At 36.9% G+C, this 20,263-nt stretch overlaps 1 protein-coding gene across 1 annotated transcript in view; it reads left to right on the top strand.

Moving 5' to 3' along the window:
• The window catches only part of LOC124555693 (MAP kinase-activated protein kinase 2), a 103,670-nt gene that overhangs the window by 81,676 nt on the left and 1,731 nt on the right, over window positions 1–20,263 (top strand). The window contains exons 6-7 of the mRNA XM_047129696.1: window positions 8,854–8,929; window positions 9,009–9,219. Of these exons, the coding sequence (XP_046985652.1) occupies window positions 8,854–8,929; window positions 9,009–9,219 (287 nt within the window). The remainder of the gene's footprint in view (window positions 1–8,853; window positions 8,930–9,008; window positions 9,220–20,263) is intronic.

Genomic DNA, 20,263 nt, shown 5'->3' with positions numbered 1-20,263 from the left:
TATAAGGAAAAGGATATTTTTATTTTTATTAGAACAGTGTTTATCTCTTGATTTCCAATGTTATATTTATTTACATGTGACATGTTTTGGCTTTCATAACAACAACTCAGCACATATTCATGTTGAGATATTCTGGTTTTATAATTTTCATACTTTTTCACTCCCTAAATGATGTGAAACACTTGAGTACAATGGAAGTGTGCCCTCCAGCCTATGACCATATGAGGGGGAAAACAGGTTTTGGTGAGACAGATTAGCAACTGTAAGAAACATTGTATTCATGTAAAAATTATGGTGTGAACAATTTCGACTCTATAAGTAAAAAACAAAACTGGGTTATTACAAAAGAAACCCACTGATGAGGTCTTTGATATAAAACGCAAACTGCATCAGTAACAGAAATAAATGTTATATTGAAACAAGAAAAAGGCTTCTGAAGTTATAAAATTGATATTTATATACTTCATACAAAAAAAGCTCTTTAATTTGTGGTGCCGGGGAGACTTGGTATGGATTTTTACTCGTGTACAGGAAGTGGGACTATCATTCTTCACTTATCTGATGTCATTTACTAAGTCGAGGATTATGGTCCTTCATCAGGAAGACAAATGTGCAGAGATGTTGTCAGTGTAATCTGTATGAAGCCTTATTACAGTCTTTAGGCAAGGATCGATGATGGAAACTGAAGAGCCACTCAACAATTGTGCAGCTTTGATGGGAGAGGCTACCTTCAGTCCTTCGCATAATGAAGAGGATCTGAAAACGATACCATAACTCAATGATTTGCCAGTGCTGCCATACAGTTGACAACTGACAAGATCTAGATCCGTGTGCTGTAGTGAGCTTCATGAAAACTTCTGAACCAATGGTTCACTTTTTATCCAGAAGATGGTGCAACACTAGAGCTGTGCTGCATGTTTGCATCCCTGGCTAGGGTCCTGTGGGTTATCAGTTCAAACCTGTGTACCAGCAATTATTTGTTATTTAGCATTTATCATTTCTGGAAGGTTCCAGAAATTTCTTATGTTTGTAATGTTTGTATATTCTTCAATATCAATAAACCCACAATTCCTTTAAGAATCAAATTCCCATGTATAAAACAGCTTCAAATATATGATTACCTTACAAATGAGTTAACTGTTAAATATTTGCCTTTGAGCATGTAATCAAGAAAACATTTAGGAAATGTTTGAAATTATACTTCAGGTTTGTTGGAAGTCTGTGTTCTCATTATGAAACACGGAATGAATGTAGTGTGGGAATTTCCGCCCAATTTGTAGCCAAAAACTAGTTTTCCATACATCTCACTGTTTACAATGTCATAGCTCCTGAGCTGTGTGTCATACAATGAAATAAATGTGCAGGTACACTGCCCTACATAAGTTTGGAAACACCATGCTGTGTATTACAATGGAGGAAGATGAAAGTGATCTATGTGAGTTATTGGTTAGAATACAGAATAACAAGCTCAAATAATGGTTAATAATGACGCGTACAGTATTGTACACTTAATTATTGTACATATACATACATATTGGAACATACTAGTAGTGCTCCGTTTTATGTAAACTGACGTTATCTGTCCAAGCAGTTCTACTAAACATGCCAGGTGGCACAAGTAGACTGCATGGCTATGTAGAGGTACGTTGTTTACATTTCTGTTCACTTGTAGTTGCATTTGCATAAAGGTATAACACACTGCAAAAGTAATTGAAAATGGCCCCAAAGTGCCAGATTCCTTATGAATCACAGGTAATGATAATCACTTTGTACCAAAAAGGCAATAGTGTCCAACAAATAGCAAAGAAACTGATGATTTCCATCAGCGGAGTGATCAAAACTATACACCGGCATTGAGAAACAGACTCCTATGGAGATTGTCCTCACTCAGTATCCCACAGGAAAATATCATAAAGCCAGGAAAAGTGTTTGGTAGTGACCAGTAAATGTAACAGATTAAAAACTGCCCGAGCATTGACTGCAGAACTAAACGCAATGAGGGATACACCGGTGAGTGAGTCAACAGTGAGACGACGCCTGGCAGACAACAACCTCCAAGGTTATGTAGCAACAAGGAAACAACTGTTGTGCCCTGTTAACAAGAAGAACAGGCTTCAGTGGGCTAAGGCACACCAACATTGGACATCGGAGGATTGGGAAAGAGTCTTATTCACTGATTAATCCAAGTTCGAAATATTTGGAAGTAAACACAGTCAATTTGTAGGCCGTTTACCTCATGAACACTTAAATCTCCTCAGTGCGTAATTCCAACCGTAAAGCATGGAGGGGGCTCTGTGATGGTATGGGGATCCTTTGGAGGGAATAAAGTCGGAGATTTGGTGAAATAGATGGAAAAATGAACCAAAAGGATTATCATGCCATTCTCCAGTCACACGCTAAGACATCTGGTTTGCGTCTGATTGAGAAAGGGTTTGTCTTGCAGCAAGACAACGACCCGAAACATACGAGGGGGGACCCAAAAGAAACCGGACTCCGAGGGCGCTGCCACTCGTAGACATAGTACAGGGTTCTCATGCTAGATGGTGTTAGTAGAGACCTTCATGAAACAGCTGTGCAGACAGCGTCAGTGTAGAGCTGAACGTGCAAGTGTGGTATTGTGTTTCTCTGACTGTTGGCGGATTACCTCTGTGAAGTCATTATGGCAACTTTAAAAGAACAGAGTGTGTGTGAAATTTTGTTTCCTGCTTAAAAAAACTGCAACGGGGAGACACCAGATGCTTCAGGAAGCTTTCCAGGACAACGCTATGAGCTGCACACAGGTTTTCGAGTAGTTTGGATGCTTTAGACTTGGTGAGATGTGTGTTGAAGACCAAGCTCGTTCTGGACGCCCTTCAACATCGCGAAATGAGAACATTAAAAAAGTCTGCCAAAAGATCAACGAGGATCGTCGCCAAACGATCGACCAAATTTCAGCAGAGACAGGAATCAGTTGGAGCTCGTGCCAGCGGATTTTGAGTGAGGATTTGCACATGAGACGTGTTGCTGCTAAATTTGTTGCACACCTTCTCACACAGGAGCAAAAAACCATCCGCATGAATGTGTGTAAGGACTTGAAAACAGAGATTGCATGTGATCCAAACTTCTTGAACAAAGTCATTACAGGGGATGAGAGTTGGTGTTACGGGTATGACCCAGAAACCAAGCAAGCGTCAAGCCAGTGGAGGACTGCCGACTCTCCCAGGCCAAAAAAAGCAAGGGAAGTGAGGTCAAATGTGAAGACGATGATCATCGTCTGTTTTGATGTTCGTGGAATTGTGCATCAGGAATTCGTACCCCTGGCCAGACTGTTAACCAGCACTTTTACTTGGACGTTTTAAGGAGTATGCGAGAGGATGTGAGGAGGAAACGCCCAGAACTTTGGCGATCAGCTGACTGGTTTCTGCATCACGACAATGCTCCAGCACACACGGCCTTACGAGTGACCCACTATTTGGCATCTCAGAGGTGGTCAGTCATTCCCCACACTCCATATTCACCGGACCTAGCCCCGTGTGACTTTTTCCTATTTCCAGGAATGAAAAAAATGCTAAAAGGGGAGCGTTATGATGATGTGGAGGTGGTAAAAACAGCTTCGCAAAGGGCACTAGACAATATCAAACTTGAAGAGCTCCAAACATGCTTCCAACAGTGGGAAAAGAGACTTGTCTAGTGCAGCACATGTAATGGAGAGTAATTTGAAGGTGACTGAAGTAATTTTGTAAAAAGGTTCATCAATAAATTTTTTATGACAACAATCCGGTTTCTTTTGGGTTCCCCCTCGTACGTCTCGCTTGTGTCAGAACTATGTGAAGTCTCTAGAGGTTAATAAAATATTGAAGAACATGGAATGGCCGCCCCCATCCCCTTATTGTAATCCAATCAAGCTGCTATGGGATGAATTGGACAGGAGGATCCAAAAACGGGAAATCATGAGTGGGTCACAATTGTTGGAAGTCCGGTAGCAAGAATGGCGATTAATTCCAACTGAAACCTTGCCAAAACTGATGCAGCACATGCTGAGTGTGTGCAAGTCAGTGATGAAAGCAAACGGTGACTATTTTGAGGAATCAAAAATTTAATTGTTGCATCTTCCTGTGTATTATTTGAGCTTAATAAACATTTGGAAAACACCAAAATGCATTTTTATACTGTTTTTCCTTTCCACTGTTTATAATTACTAGGTGATTCCAAACTTATGGAGGGTAGTGTATATTTAGTGATATATGTAGATACTTTATTCAAAGAAGAGAATTAGTAGTAAAGAAGTAACAAATTAAAACTTCGTACCTGATGCAGAATTTTAATTGCATGATCAGCGAAAATGTAGTAAGCGATAAACTTTCTCCCTTTCATTGTTTTGTGGGGGGAGGGGTGGGGGGCAGTGGGGTGCCTGTGAGGAAAAATGCTTTGTAACAGTTGTAAATTATATGTAAAGTTCATTGTAAGTTGCTAAGTGCTCTCATTTGCAAATACTGGATGAATGAAATCTGGGTGTTTCTGCACCGTCAGTTATGCCAGCTCAAGACAAATGCACTGTTTCTAACAGTAATATCTGTAACATTCTGTTAAACTTTCAATGTAAGATTCTAACTCTTAATAAGTAGATTATGACAGCATTTTAAAGTTTTAAATGCATTCAATAATTAAGTGAAATATTGAAATTATAATTTTTGTTGCCCCAATGCTGCAACTGGTACTGGGTTCTGGGTAGCATTTTAGTAATACAGATTAGATGTTTGTATAAGTAGGAGCAATCTCCATCTGAGGTTTCTGTTCTGCCTGCCTCCCTGCCTGTCGGTATTCATAGTAAAACATGAAAAATTTTGACTTCTCCGTTATTGTAACTGAATTAAATTCTTTAACACTTAATTTTTTCAGCCCTTAAATAACTGCAAATATTGAAATTTCTTTAGCATGCTACAAATTGATTGTTAAGGCCAAACTTTCCTTAGTCATGAGAAAATAAAATCGGAAGATGAATAAAATAACTTCAATGTACTTCCACTGACGAATGCTTCACAAGATACAAATCAAAAAGTCCCACTGAATAAGCACAAAATAAAGTTCAAATCACTGAACAGTCTATGTTGTAATTATGTAACTGCTTTATAAATTCCAATTACACATTTCAAGTGGTTAGTGCATTATCAGACTGGAACATTAAGAAAATAATTACAACACAGACACAGGAATGTAGCAAGCAGCAGATCTAAAACTAAAAAGTGAGTAAATTAAAGAAAAAAGCTTCAAAAACTTACTTGATTGAACACTGAAAGTGTTAAGTATAAGGGCCGGTTGTCTTGTGAAACAGTGGAAAACGTGCTTGTCATGAACTGCAAGGGAAACTGAAAAAGAGGTAAATAGATAAATAGTGAAAACATTAAGCATAACGAGATGGAATTGGGGGGGGGGGGGGGATGAATAAAATATAATAGTAATGAGAAAGAGTTGTCATGTAATTAAAACTCACCATAGCAGAAGGAAGAGCCGGTATAGTGTTAAATATGCATCTATAACCATCAAACTGAGGTGGAACTGCAGTGCCCTCGTTGACTGTAAATACAGATGTGGTGCTGCGAGGTCACAGAATGAGAACTGCAGTGAACTGAGGGCCAGTCAGGTGGCAGTGCTGGAACTGTGGGAATATAATTGACGTTAAGGGGAATTTGGAAGATGGAGGAGGGGCGGCGGGCAGGAGGAGGAAAAAGGGGAGGAGGCTAAATGAATTATGTATTAATATGAAAGAATCGGATAAATGGGGGGGGGGGGGGGGGGAGGGGGGTTATAAAAGTGGACATAGTGTGACGTGTGAGGCTCATGCAAGAGGGATGGTAATGTTATAATAAACGAAAGGGAAACGTGTTGTGCTGTTAGAGGAAAATTTTGACCAAGGAAGAATGGAAAGAAAGGTGCAATAAGCATTGAAAGGAAAGGGGGGAGGAGGAATTGATTTTAATAAGGAAATAGTATAAGGAAAAGGGGGTCAGCAGGAAGATTTTGTTTTGGAAAGAAGATGGATAACACAATATCACGAAAAAAATTGGTTTGTTGTAATCAACTACTCAATGAGACTGTGTCCTCCAGACCATCTCACGAACTTGGAAATCCCTAATTTCTCCTAAAGTGATTGCTTTTTTCCTCTGGGGCCATAGTGGAGGATGCTGATTATGCTTGGTTCTCTTAAGATGATCTGAAAATGCTGAGTTGTTTTTTGAGGGCACCCTTCCTTTAGGAAATGTCTTTCACAGACTTGCCAACCTTCTTAAAGGTCATCACGTGAAGGTAGCTTTCACATTGCCACTGCTTTCTTTGTTCCTTTGTCTCAGGGTCATCTTAATACACCCTGCCCATTTCCATGGTGATTAGGAAGTAATCTGAATTAGCGTGACCCAGCTATAACATACCTGCTGCTGCCTCCATTTGATGGGCTTTTTGAATGGGTATGTACATTCGCGGAAATTGGCAGGTGTCAATCTTTGTTATATTCAAAATGTTGAAAATTGACCCATGACTGATTTTTCACTGTTTTCACTATCACCCTTCTTTGGAAACCAGTGTACCCACTTCTCTTGCAATTCTCATTTCTTCACAGAGAGATGGTCTGTCGTTCTTCGTCATTCAAACTTGTTTGATGACAGTGGAAGCGTCTGCACCACCTAACCACTGTGTCATATGGTGGTGCATTGTTGCTTTCACAGTATGGATTGGTGCTCCATTGTTCTCTTTCAAATGCAGAAAATGAGTTAATGCACGGTACTCCATTTTATCAATGGGCTTGACTGTAGGCATGTACATGCAAACAAATAAAACATTAATCACATAATTTTGTTTTCAAGGTGATGATTGAAACTTTTATGCCTACTGCTTATACAGAACTAGTAAGACAAGTAATTTAAAATGGGCCTTAGTGGGTATGGTTTTTCTAATGGTTTCTTTGGAAATTGTGAATTAGGTTGATAGTGCTCACTTGTCATTAACATACTGCCCCGTATAGTGACTAATTCTCTTCTTTACATTGTTGGCACCTTCTTAAAGTAATGTATCAAGACATTGTCTTCCATCTCCACACCAATTGATAAATGACCTTACTTTTTCAATAGTTTGTTTCTGAGCCAGAGAACGTCATTAACATTTTTAATTGAATAATCATTATTAGTGTGGTTTTGTTTAAACCAGGGATGTCCAGAATTTTAGCTTACTTGGGCCACATTGGAAGAAGACAAGTATTTTTGGGCTGCACGTAATATACTTGTTCAGTTTATCATAACTTTACGTTAACAGAATTTTTTTACAGATTGTGGGATAGATGCCCACTTTTTGGGCCACATTGGTACTTGCTTTGGGCTGCATGCAGCCTGTGGGTTGAACACACGTGGTTTAAACAATTTGAAAGCATTATATATGTAAATGAATATGAATGATATAACTGCCCAAAATATTTCATGTATGTTCAAATAACTTAAGGGAATGCAGCTGGATGACATTGTTGACAACTGCTGATATTATGTCAGGAGCACACCCTGCCATTTGCAAAGTATTTTCAAGTTTTGCTTTGAAAATGGCAGTGTGTGCTCCTGTCAAAATATTGATGCTTGCCGACATCACCCAGCTGTATCCCCGTACGTTATTTGAACACTGCATATATCGGAACACTGCATATGCTGAGAGAAACTCGGGTCTCATATTTCGTATATTCTTCTCCTGGTCATTGCAAAGTATATATAAAAATGTTTATTCATAATGTCTTCTAAGGTAATTATTCATAATTTTCCAATTTTATTTTAGATTTCAGTGGGTACACGGGCCTGTTCTTGTTGGTCTAGATTATATATCTTTTCAGTCTTAATGAACATAGTGTAAGTTTTGTACAATAGAATGTGTTCAGAGCCTAGTTGTATGTTCCTGCTTGATATTACTTTTCATTGATGTTAACTAGCAGACTAATGATTTATTCAAATAATGGCTTTCATCCAATATAGAAGGTGTTAAAAAAAGTATTCTGTATTTTGAGAGGTAGTAGCATGGAGCAAAACAATGCAAAAATGTCCATTAAACATGGGCTCTAAAATGCATACCCCTAAGAGCTAGGAGCACTTATTCATCTTTACTACTGTGAAACTGTATGCAGTAAACAAATGAGGACACATTCCTCTGCTATTGTCCATGGATACAGCATGCAGTTAACATCTCTTCATGATGTCACTGTAAACTGTGTCCACAGTTCTGGGTAAATGCAGCGTATACATTAATGCTAATGGAACAGTTTGCATTTTGATAAGTTTGTGTAATGCTTTTACTTTTAATTTTATCTTTCCATTCAACAGCGTAATGGAGTGCTGTTATTGCACAAAGGAAATGGCAGTCATGACCTTCTGTTATGGCCTGACAAATGGTAGCTACTGTACGGCTTGTGTCCTGTATGCTGTAAAATATCCAGAATGCACAAAGTTATCAAAATATACACTGGTTCCATTAGAACTAATGTATGCACTGCAGTTAGCCAGAACTGTGAATATAGTGTACAGTAACAACATTAAAAGATATTAACTGCATGTTTTATCCGTGGGCATATGAGGAATGTGCTTTCATTTGCTTAGTACATTTTGTATGTCATTTGTAACAGCAAAAAACATGCAGTAGAAGAGATGTTTAATAGTAGCAAAGATGAATAAGTGCTCATATGTCTTAAAGTATGCATTTTAGAGCCCATGTTTATGGGACGTTTTTTCTTCTCTGTCCATTCTACCATCTCTAAAAATATGGAATATCTGTTTTAAACACCATGTATATGTAATTTAAATAGTCTCAAAATCTAATGTCGTAGAAAATGATTTATTTCAAATTTTATTCCAGCACCTGAGGTACTTGGACCAGAAAAGTATGACAAGAGCTGTGACATCTGGTCATTGGGTGTTATAATGTATATTCTGTAAGTACACATATTTGATTTGTTCCCTTTCGAAGTTAGCATTTCTCCGAATTCTGATTTGATGGCATTCTCTTTTCAGGTTATGTGGTTTCCCACCCTTTTACAGTAACCATGGCCTGGCAATATCACCAGGTATGAAAAAACGTATACGAACAGGGCAGTATGATTTTCCAAACCCTGAGTGGCAGAATGTTTCACAAGACGCAAAAGATCTTATCCGTGGTATGCTGTGTATCGAACCGACCCACCGCCTTACGATAGATCAAGTGATGCAGAATAAATGGATTGCTGTGAGTATCATTATATATTCGTTATATAAAGTTCGAGAATTTCTGAAGTAAATCACATAGGAATATTGATTCAGTCATTATTATTGTTTATTGTCTGCGCAACATGTTATGAGGGGTTTGCTCTATCACTTTAATTAAGGTTGCCACTCATACAATACTGAAGTGTGAGTAATGCTGACTTTAAGATATTTTTGTGAAGTGTTATTTATTTGTTATATAATACCACTTCAAATAGTACAACAAATAAGTACTGCTCATAAGAAGTGAAAATATACAATAACTATAATAGTGTAGTGTGTTGTTTACTTTCAATACACCTGATTAAAATCTTATCCAACTCACTACAGAGAGAGAGAGTGATCTATTTTAGTTGCCACCATCTTTGCAGCTTGACACAGGTAAAGAACTTATTTATTGAATATAATTGAGAGATTTGTTGTAAGTAAACTGGCAGTAAAATTGTAGTTTATGTATAAAATCATTTATCACGCATAATAATTACTGGCTATCCACTCCAGCTTCATACAGGTAGCATTAAGTATCACAGGCTGAATGACTTGTCTGATATAGTGGTAATTAATTACTTGCAAAAACCATTCTTGTGAATGAGCTGATGTGTTAGTATCAAAAGCTTTACAGTAGTTCCTGAGCACATACTGATAGAAAGAGTGATAGGGGACTTGATTTCATCATAGGTCAGCCAGTTTACACAAAATATTTATAAACTACAGTGAAACCCACCATTAATGAATCGCTGGGGACTAAAATATGTTTTCCTTAAACAGAGGTTTTCTGTAAACAGGGGCTTTCTGTAAATGGGAGTAACCCAGAAACATAATTAAAAGTTGTTTAGGTGATGTAAGTGCTATTTAATTGTGAACTTATCAAAATCCTATGCTATAAATTTAAGTACAGAAACACATATACATATTATCACACTTTGCGCAAAACACTTCCTTTAATACTTTGTTTTTTTAAATCAAGAAGAATTGTTTTGTCCTTGTAGCATCTTGTGTTGACAGAAGTTGTTGCTCCAATTGATTGATATTAATTAGAAGTGATTCATCTACATTAAAAGAGGAAAAGTGGTTCATTATGCTATCGGCTCCATGCACAGTAGTTGCAAAACATGGTGCAATGGATACTAAAGAAATGTGGACACGGAGATATATAGACAGTAGGGTCTGCTGGAGATTTGTGGACACCACCTTTGCCAGGTAGTTTGGTCACCAGTCACTTGAGACAAGGCCGGTGATGTCCGCTAATCCTCACTTTTAAGTCAGTGTGTTGGCATCTTTCTCAACACTTTATGAGGGCTTGCTAAAAAGTAATGGCTGTGAATTTTTTATTTGAAAACTCTTAAAGATTTTCAAATAAAACAAACATTATGAACATTCCACATCTTTATTCATGTGTACGTATTTGCAGCCCTCTGCTACTAGAGGACTCTGAATTGTGGCATAACTATGTTAATGTGTGAGAAACAGCGTGCTGTAATCTAGTTTTGAATTCGATGAGATTGTCCACGTGTGGCGCACCCTCTCCATCAGCATGACAATGGCAGACCACACATGAACAATGTGAAATATTCAGCAATTCAATGCTATGGGTCCATTGTTGTTGAACATCCTCCATATTGTCCTGCCTCAGCACCACTTCATTTTCAGCTGTTTCTAAAACTTGAGGACTTCACTTTGATAGTGATGATGTGGTGCAATCAGATTTGAGGTTGTGGCTTCGTCAACAAAGTCAGACATTCTACAGTGACTGTACCAAAAACAGGTCTCTCGTTGGGAGAAATGCGTTCATTGCAAGGGTTTCTGTATTGAGAAATAAATATGTAGACATGAAGAAAAAGCTGTAGATTGTTAACAAGATTTGTTTTATGTAAAAACATTGAGTTTTCACATCAAAAATTCAGAGGCATTACTTTTTAGCACGTCCTTGGGTTAACAGTACTGTATTATCGGTCCAGTATATTGAAGCCACCATTGTACTATCAGTATTTGCGTCACCATTTTCATTTAGCCACATGATTTCAAGAAGACAAGATACTGAACAGTTTAGCATTTCTTGCTATTTTATTAATGTGGCTTATGAAGAATTAAAAATGTCATGGGATGGAATAGAGAGGGGAAACGTGGTAATTGGAGAGGAAATTGAAAAAAGGTTAGGAGTAACTGAAATTTGTGGCAACAGGAAGGACATTTGAGTGATGTTTGGTGTTGTAATATCAGCAAACAATGGCAATGCAAGTCACCTTGAAAACCTGTGACACAGTTTTGTCTGTTACGTAATAATGTTTTTAGTAAATTTAAGAAAAGTAAAGGAATATTTATTTTGTGTTGTGTGATTGTTCTTTCATATGCAATGAAGATCAGTGCCAATGTAGAATAATTTGCAGATATAAAAAAATTGGAATAAAATTTTTGAAATATATACAGATTCAGATTTTGATCAGCAGGTAACTAAATATTGCTACAGCTAAATGGCCAGATTCCTCAATCATTTTTCCTAATATCGTGAGAATGACGTACAGTTCTTGTATAAATACGATATACTGTTCGAAGTGGATGCAGTTTTCTGTAGCTGCATTGTGGAATACTGTTATGATTTAATTTGAGAAGCTAAAACAGTTTTAATTTTTAATGTGAAATCAGTGTCCCAGATTATCATTTATTAAACACATTCCGAAGTGTTAAATGTAACCATTATTGCATACACTTATACTACCTAAGAATTTTGTGTTTAAACAATATTAAAAAAAAATTAAATGTGAAGAGCTAGGAGTTAGTTTTGTTTTAAATTTGTAGTACCATACTTTCATGCATCCATATATTGCTATTTCAAGCATATTCTGGAGCCAAACAATACTTTCCTCTTGTTTGTGGACTGTTATTTGAACAATTAGCCCTTTTCACATTAAACAACATCGTGTAATTTTTTGTAGCAGTTTTAGAACAGTGTCTGGGGCCCGAAAGGTGGGAGAGGGTCAGAGTACCCATAACTCTGGAGCAGGTAAATCCTCCTTTGAACTGGTTGTTCCCTGCAAATGTCCAGTGTCTGTTAGTCTGTGTGTCTGCATATCTCCAGACCCAGTGCATCATCATCATCATCATCATCATCATCATCATCATCATCACCACCACAAGATGCTGTCCTGGAATGTCACATTTTCAGGAATGTCTACTGCTTCCTTCTTCTGAAACAGTGTTGTCTTCAGCAGCAACTGATGTACCCCAATAACCTCTGTGAAACAGTTCAAAACAGTCTCTTGTATACACAGTTTCAGGCAGCAACAAACATGAGCATAGCCTGTAGAATCTTGAGTCACATCACTTCTTGCCTCTCAAGGGTTGGAATTGACTTCTGCATAACTGCAATCCCATATTTGAGTTTAACAGAATGTATTATGTCTATGTCCATATGTTGCAGTTTGTAGGAAGGAACACAACATTTAAATTTCTCAGTAATGATGTTTCCTTAGGAAGACAGAACATTGGTCAATAATAAATACTGTATTCCTCACTACTGCAGCCACCTTGTCACCTAAACACTTGAGAAATCTGACATCATCTGCGCATTGCTTTTGTTTTCCATCACTATTTACACACAACAGTGCAGTCATTCTTTATTGACTGCTTTCACCTCCATGGCATTTATGTCCCTTAATGGAATACATTTTTAGAGGAAGTAAATTACGAAAGATGCTAGTTTCATCTGATTTCAAAATATCTTTGGACTCAGTACCCTGTATCAATTATGGCAATGTAATGTTTTTCCAGTAGTTCACACTTTCTACACACAGATTGACATTTTTTTTTAAAAAATGGTGCAATCAACTGTACTGAAATTTTCAACACTGATCTTCAAAATGATTTCACGAGCCTCCTCTTGCAGTATATTTCTACTTATAGGAATGCTGCCACCATTTTAAAAGAATATTTTCCTTATGGGTCCAGCTTTGGCTTTTAAGAACACCTTCTTGTTTTTGAATATGATCATCAGGTTTTGCTGAACTTTTAGCTGTTTGTATTTGCATGCCAAAACACACAGAATTTCCGTAAAAGTGGATTTGTTAATTCAGGTTTTTACTGTATATACACAAACCTTCCTCATGAATCAGTCAGCCTATTAGTGAAAACTATATAAAGTACCTGTAGTGCTTCCTGAGATTAGCCTTCATGTACAGACAGAAAAAAAAGCTGTGGTGGACATAAATTTATAGTATTTAGTGATTTGTTGTAATACATGAAGTGACATATGTAACAAATGTGAATCACCTTCCAGAAACTTTTTAAAATCAGTGGCACCCACATTTTAGTAATACTAAAAAGCTGAAACCCTCAAAATATTTTATGTAATACTATTTTATTTCAAACATTTTGTTGTTAAAATTTCATTCCTGTGATAAATGTTGTAAGACATAAACTTCTATTTTTATTTCATTATTTGTCTCAAACTTCTGTATGCACATAAAGGGATATTCAAATATTTACATAACATGGTTCTGGTACAAGTTCTGCAATATCGATTTCAATTTGCATTGAAGCCAAACGAAGTTGATGTACAAACAACTCATGGGCCACTGCATTATGCTGAGTACTTCATTGAAGAAAATGTACTTTCCCAGATATGATGACCTGAAAAAGGATTTTAAGTGCAAATTCTGCGAGTTTTGGATACCGATGTTATGGCATGACTTCAAAAATTGAAGCATTGCCATCTGTTTTGTATAGCATGAACAGGTCTTTTGTAAACTGCAGCGTTGTTCATGAAGATTACTTGTAACACTTCAGTAAGTTGCTAATTGTCATTAGATTATTAAAGAAAGTGATATCTAGTTCCAAAGATTTAATATATTAAAAACAAGTATGAAACTCATTGGAGGCTTCATCAATAATGGAAGTTAATCTTGAAAATTTTGCTTCTGTGTGTTCTTGTTCAATTCATAGCAACGTGGGACATAAAAATTTTCCTTGTTTGGTTGCAGTTTAAACAGCTTAAGTTTATAACGTAATCCATTAACAGCTACAAAATATCACAGTGCATCCTTTCCATGCAAAAGTCAATTCAAATCGTAATAAAGTTAATCTTTCAGTTTGTTTTAAAATTCCATGGAATCCAATTTTTTCCTTCTTTATTCAAAAGAAAAGTTCTTTTGCGAAAAAAAAGAACAAGTTTAGCAGTTTTCTACACACAACAAACGAATTTTGGAATGAAGAAGTAGGTTTTTGTATTTCATGTCAGCTTGTTCCAAAAATTAAGTTTTCAGTGATGTGGTGATCACTTTCATCCATGTGTTATATTCATAATTTCATTTCATTTACATCTTTTATTGTGGAGATCATTTGACAGTTTTCATAAAAAAATAATGCAGTGAAAAGTAATTTTTTTAAACATTTTTCTTAATTTGTCAGTGAAGCCATTTTCACCACCAACCAATTAAACCACCAATTTTGTCAACACTCTTTTAATTTCATTAAAAATATCCAAACCTGTTGTTCTAAACAGTTGAACTTAGGCAAGTAACTCCTCATTTACAGAAAAGTTATCCGTTACTATGTGAATAAAAATTAGTAGTTGACTGAGATCTTTTTGATAAGTTCTCTTGTGCACAGACACAAAGAATAATTGAGTTTCCAATTAAATTGATAAGCTTAATTTTATATGCTCTAGCTCACATCAAGAATTCTGCTTTTTATAGTGTTATATGACAAAGCTGTTGTTAGAGAGCATCTTTGTAAGCAAATGATTTTGCCATTTCTGTTGCACATTCTTTCACAAGTATGCCATTAGTGAAGCATTTTCGATCTTTTGCAAGTTTTAAGCATGCTTCATGCAGCGCAGTGAAAGCCTTTTTCTTTAAGACTCGATTGTTCAAGCAACTATTGGATTTCTTTTTTAACTTGTCTACAAAGCGCACTGTTCGTAGTGAGATTGATACTTGTAAGTCGCCTCATGGAATGAAGAGAAATAAGCACAGTTACTGCCTTTGGTTTTACGCAAGCATTTTTTATGTATTAAACATTGGGATTTTTTATAGGAATTATGTACAAAAAGTACATAATCTCCCACTCCTCATAGAAAACACAGTTTTCAGTATTCTTCCTTCTTGACATTCTCAAGAACCTCAATAGAAAAATAGCCACAATAAAGACCTGATAACCTAACTGATAGCCCAATATTAAGGGGAGTAAATCTGAATAAATCACTGAGAAGCAGACCAACAAAACAGCGATGCCTCTGTGAAGTCTGACTGTGACTAAATGTTAAGAGACCCTATGTTTTCAAGAAACTATTGTACAAACACACTTTGATTTCTGATAAACAATCAAACCATAGGCTGGAGTGAGGCTGTGACTAGGTTGTGTGAATAGAGTTGGATGGGGAAGTGCTTGCAAGCCAGGCCTGGTCTAAATGCGTATTGATATTATTGCAGTAGCTTTCTGAAGATTTGTTTGTAATTTCCACAAAATTTTTATATTTAATGTGGTGTTAAGATGTTACACTTGATGTCTCAGTACACGCTCCTTTTTCCTTATTTTATTGTTAGTTTAAGAACTGACCAAATACACTCTTTAATTGTATGGCTTTTTTTCGGTTTATGGTTTACTATGTATAACATTTTTAACCTTATATTTGCCTCTCAGAGCACTTTTATTTCTATATTTTTAGTATGAGCCCTAAAGATTGTTATGTCAAGTGATCAAAATTCTATAACTTTCACCTCCAGTTACTCATTTAAGACTAATAGGTGAAGACTATTCTGAGCTACATTTAAAAAAGTTAATGTACGTTTTGCATTAGTACATTTTGGAGCAGGTGGATGATACAAATTTTGTGATCAGTGGTGTAATTTTCGTGGGAGAGGCAGGTTCTGAAGACAAAGAAAACTGTTACTTCACTGACCTATGTGATAACTACCCTGCTTTATAATCCATTTTGCTGATAAACAATATAAATTTGAAGTACAAAAAGTCTGTATGTTTCAGTATGCTGGAAAGATGAGAAGTTCTTGGCCCAGAAAAATAACGGCATTGATAATGATTAAATTTTGTTTTCATTTTGCTAGTATAGGCTGCACAGTATCGTTAGTCAAGTCTCAATTTTATCTGTGAAATAGTTTTGCTTTTACAGCAAAGCAGCTGAAAGTATTTCTGTGGCTCTGTTTTGTTTGAGTGGATAGACATTAATACCATGCCGCTGTGAAATTCTTTGTTTCGGATGGTTTATAGCAAATGGGAAAGGGGGGGGAGATCAAAAGTCGGTGAAGGTTTGTAAGGTATTGGCTGCTCCAATTTAAACAGTTAACAGATGAATGATGAGACCCAATCGGATGGCTGCACAAATTAGCATACGCTTCCAGGAGGTGCTCTGGCCCCAGATGGAATCGACATGGCAGATTAACGATGAGAACTGATGTGTGTGCTATACTAAATGTGGTTTTTAGGTAGTTTCCCCACATCTGCCTAGGTGAATACTGGGCTGGTCCCATGCCCTGCCTTAGTTATATGATTCACAAACATTTGAAAAATGCTTGCAAACTTCCACTCTAGATGCAAACAAATGCTGTTCTAGGAGTGGTTGGAGGGAGGGGGGGGGGGGGGGGGGGAGGTGTTATGACAGGAAGGGCATCTAATCATTCTTTACCACCAACATTGCCAGATCCAAAAATTAGCATCCCAACCCTATGAAGATGTGGGATGAATTTCAGGAAAAGAATAGATGAGTGACAGAATTCAGATATAGCTGTACTTCTCTTGACCGTGTGAAGGATTCCCAAAAATGCAAGCAGAGATGAAAAGTCGAGGAAAGGTGCAATAAAGTATTTGATGATCAGTAGTTAAAATCGTATGAAATAGCTGATATAGTTGACATATCAGATAAAGCAGTACTGTGCATTTAATTGAAGAATTAATTATGAGAATGCTATCAACAGCAGCAAATGGTGATGGGTGCAAATGTTTGGCAATAAATTTTTCTTACCTCTTACATTTAGCAATAGAAGACATTTTTAGTTCACCTTTCATAAAGTAAATCTCTCTTCTCCAGCATGAATTAACAAAATCAAACAAATTCCCCCCTCCCTGCTTAGGTTTTTTGTGTCATTGAGTTCAATCAATTACATTCTGCCCTGAGATAAAACAGATGACTTAGTAATAGGATACATATATTGCCCTCTGGGAATTAATATGATGCTTTCATTGCGTAATGATTGATGTTTGTCAGTGTGTGCGTAAGGCAGTATTATCTGCTGTTGTTGTGTTTATAAAGCTGCTCAAAAAAGTAAACTTAATAAAATTGAAGGGGTAATACAATACATATAAATAAAGACAGCAACAACAGGTATATGGGTTTCTTTAATAAGATTTTGTTTTTCATGCATAACTTCAGCTGGAGATAAAAAATTTTGATCAAGCAACAAAATCCTTCACATAAGACCAAAAACAGTACCTTGCCTGGATGTTTTCACACTGCATCCACTTTTACAGAATCTATTTATGGAAGTGTTCAGGATGGAGATATTGAAAAATAGAAGGAAAAATTTTGATTATCCCACCATTTTTCTGTGTGTTTTCTAATCCTGCTTTCTGTTTCAGTATGTAGATATTTGTAATTTGCTTCTTTCCCATTTTTTACCCCAGCTTTGTGTTTCATTAACATTTCAGTGCACACTTTGTTCTGGACAGTGTTAGCATTTTTGATCATTTACTTCAGTTAGCTTGTCTTAGGCAAGAGTGATTTTAAAGTCATTATTTCTTGTCCTTTTTGATTGATAGTGATTTTTCAGTTCCAAACAAAATATTGCCTCAAGATTTACATCCAGACTTGTATGCCTGTGTGCATGGTAAAATTCTGTATCTTCTGTTTCTGGATGGGAGTGATTTATGAGTTAATACCGTCCAACGTTTGTCTTGACCAAGCTTAGGGTTTTGCCATTTGGTTGCCCTTGCTTGAATTTTTTTCATGCTGACATTGGATAGAAACCACAGTGAAAATGTGTGGCATTGATATATCTCCCACTGGTTGTTAACAGTTATTTGGGCTTATAATGTGATTAGTGTTTCTCTGGACCAAATTTTGGTGGTTTGTGTTCCATCATCCTGGGATAATTTGTGCCATGTTCACAGATCTTATTTGATTGCTAGATACATTTATAATATTGTCACCTTTTTTACTGAGTTTTGTGTTGAATAATCAATTATCATTGCTCTCAATGCAGAATTTCCTATTCCCATATGTGTTTCATGATAGTGTGGCATGTTTGATATTTTGGTGCTCTAATGGATCATCTATCCGGTCCACTGGTTGCACATTATGCTGATCTATCACAATTGACTTAACCGTTGAGTAATTAGTTGTACTGCATTTTGATGAAATTTCTTCTATTATTTGAGTTTTTAGTAGCTTTTTTAATGGTCTTCACTGTCATCTTAAAATGTATTATGTCAAAGTTAGTGGTTGTTTTGCCACTTTACATTGTGAACAAAACATGGTGAGCTGTCTTTTTTTAACAAGAACACTGACAGGAAAAAATGGAGCATCATAAAGTCATTAATGTAGAGTAATGAAATTTAGGGAATACATTTGTGTGGGTAACATTGCAAGATCCCAGATTAATGTAAGTGCGAGATAAGCCATTGCAAATGTGAAATGCTGGTACATTAATAACTGGTGGAACTACCAGAATGTTGAATGCAAGCATGCAAACATGCACACATTGTTTTGTACAGATGCTGGATGTCAGTTTGTGAGCTGAAGTTCCGTGCCTGTTGCACTTGGTCAGTTAATACAGGGACGATTAATGCCATTTGTGGATGACACTGGAGCTGTTGTCCAATGTCCCATATGTGCTTGATTGGAGACTGATCTGGTGGTCAAGCAGGACAAGGCAACATGTTATTTCTGTAGAACATGTATGCTGTTCATGAATAGCAGCTCAACAGGCAAATCGTTAGATTTACTTACAGATTTGCAGATAGGGTGCGTGAGATAGCCACGAGGGTGCTCCTGTTGCCACATGAAATTGCACTTCGGACCATAACTCCAGGTATAAGTTGAGTGTGCCTAGCACACAGACGAGATGGTTGCAAGCTCTCAGTAGGCCTTCTCCCAACCAACACAGTGCCATCACTAGCACTGAGACAGGCCAGCATTTATCAGAAAACACAACAGACCTTTACCCTGCCTGCCAATGAGCCCTCGCTTGACACCACTAGAGTTGCAGATGGTGGTGGCTTGGGATCAGTGGAATGCATGCTGTAGAACATCTGACTCGGAGCTATCCTTGAAGTAACCAATTTATAACAGTTTGTTGTGTCACTGTGGTTTCAACTGCCGCTCAGATTGCTGCTGCAGTTGCAGTATGATGCGTCAGAGCCATACACTGAACATGACGGTGTTTGCTCTTGGTAGTACATGACTGTCTTGTGCCTGGTCTTCTAGTGACCATACAGTCTTGTGGCCACCACTGCCAGCAATCACATGCAGTGGCTACATTCCTGCCATGTCTTTCTGCAGTATCATGGAAGGAACATCCAGCTTCTCATAACCCTATTACAAGACTTCATTCAAACTCAGTGAGACGTTAGTAATGGTGCCTTTGTTGCCGTAAAAGTCATTCTTGACTGACATCAACTCAATGCAGCCAATCTCAAAGGTAACTAACACTCACAATCATTACAGTGTGTATTTAAAGCAAATTTGATTTTTGTCCTCATTATGACACTACTAGCGACACTCTTTATGTAACTGTTGTGAAATTTGAATAGACATCATCATTCAGATGAAACATACCTATCGACTTTTGCTCAACTCGTCTGTGGTGTTGTAATTCTTTTTTCCATCCGTGTATAATAACTGTTTCCAAAATATCACATGCTTTTTATTTTGATTTACTGCTGTGAATTTTGTGTGAAATCTGTCATCCTGTCATGACTTGTAAATTGTCTATTGTCGTTTGAATTTATTGTAATTGATGTGTTAAAAAATGTTGGTTTTACACACAGACTCCCTTTACATCTAAAAAGAATGGTTCATA

This window comes from Schistocerca americana, chromosome X, assembly GCF_021461395.2.
Source record: "Schistocerca americana isolate TAMUIC-IGC-003095 chromosome X, iqSchAmer2.1, whole genome shotgun sequence".
Classification (NCBI taxonomy): Eukaryota; Metazoa; Arthropoda; class Insecta; order Orthoptera; family Acrididae; genus Schistocerca; species Schistocerca americana.
Note: the sequence above shows the minus strand (reverse complement) of the source record. Positions and strands in the feature narration are given on the sequence as shown.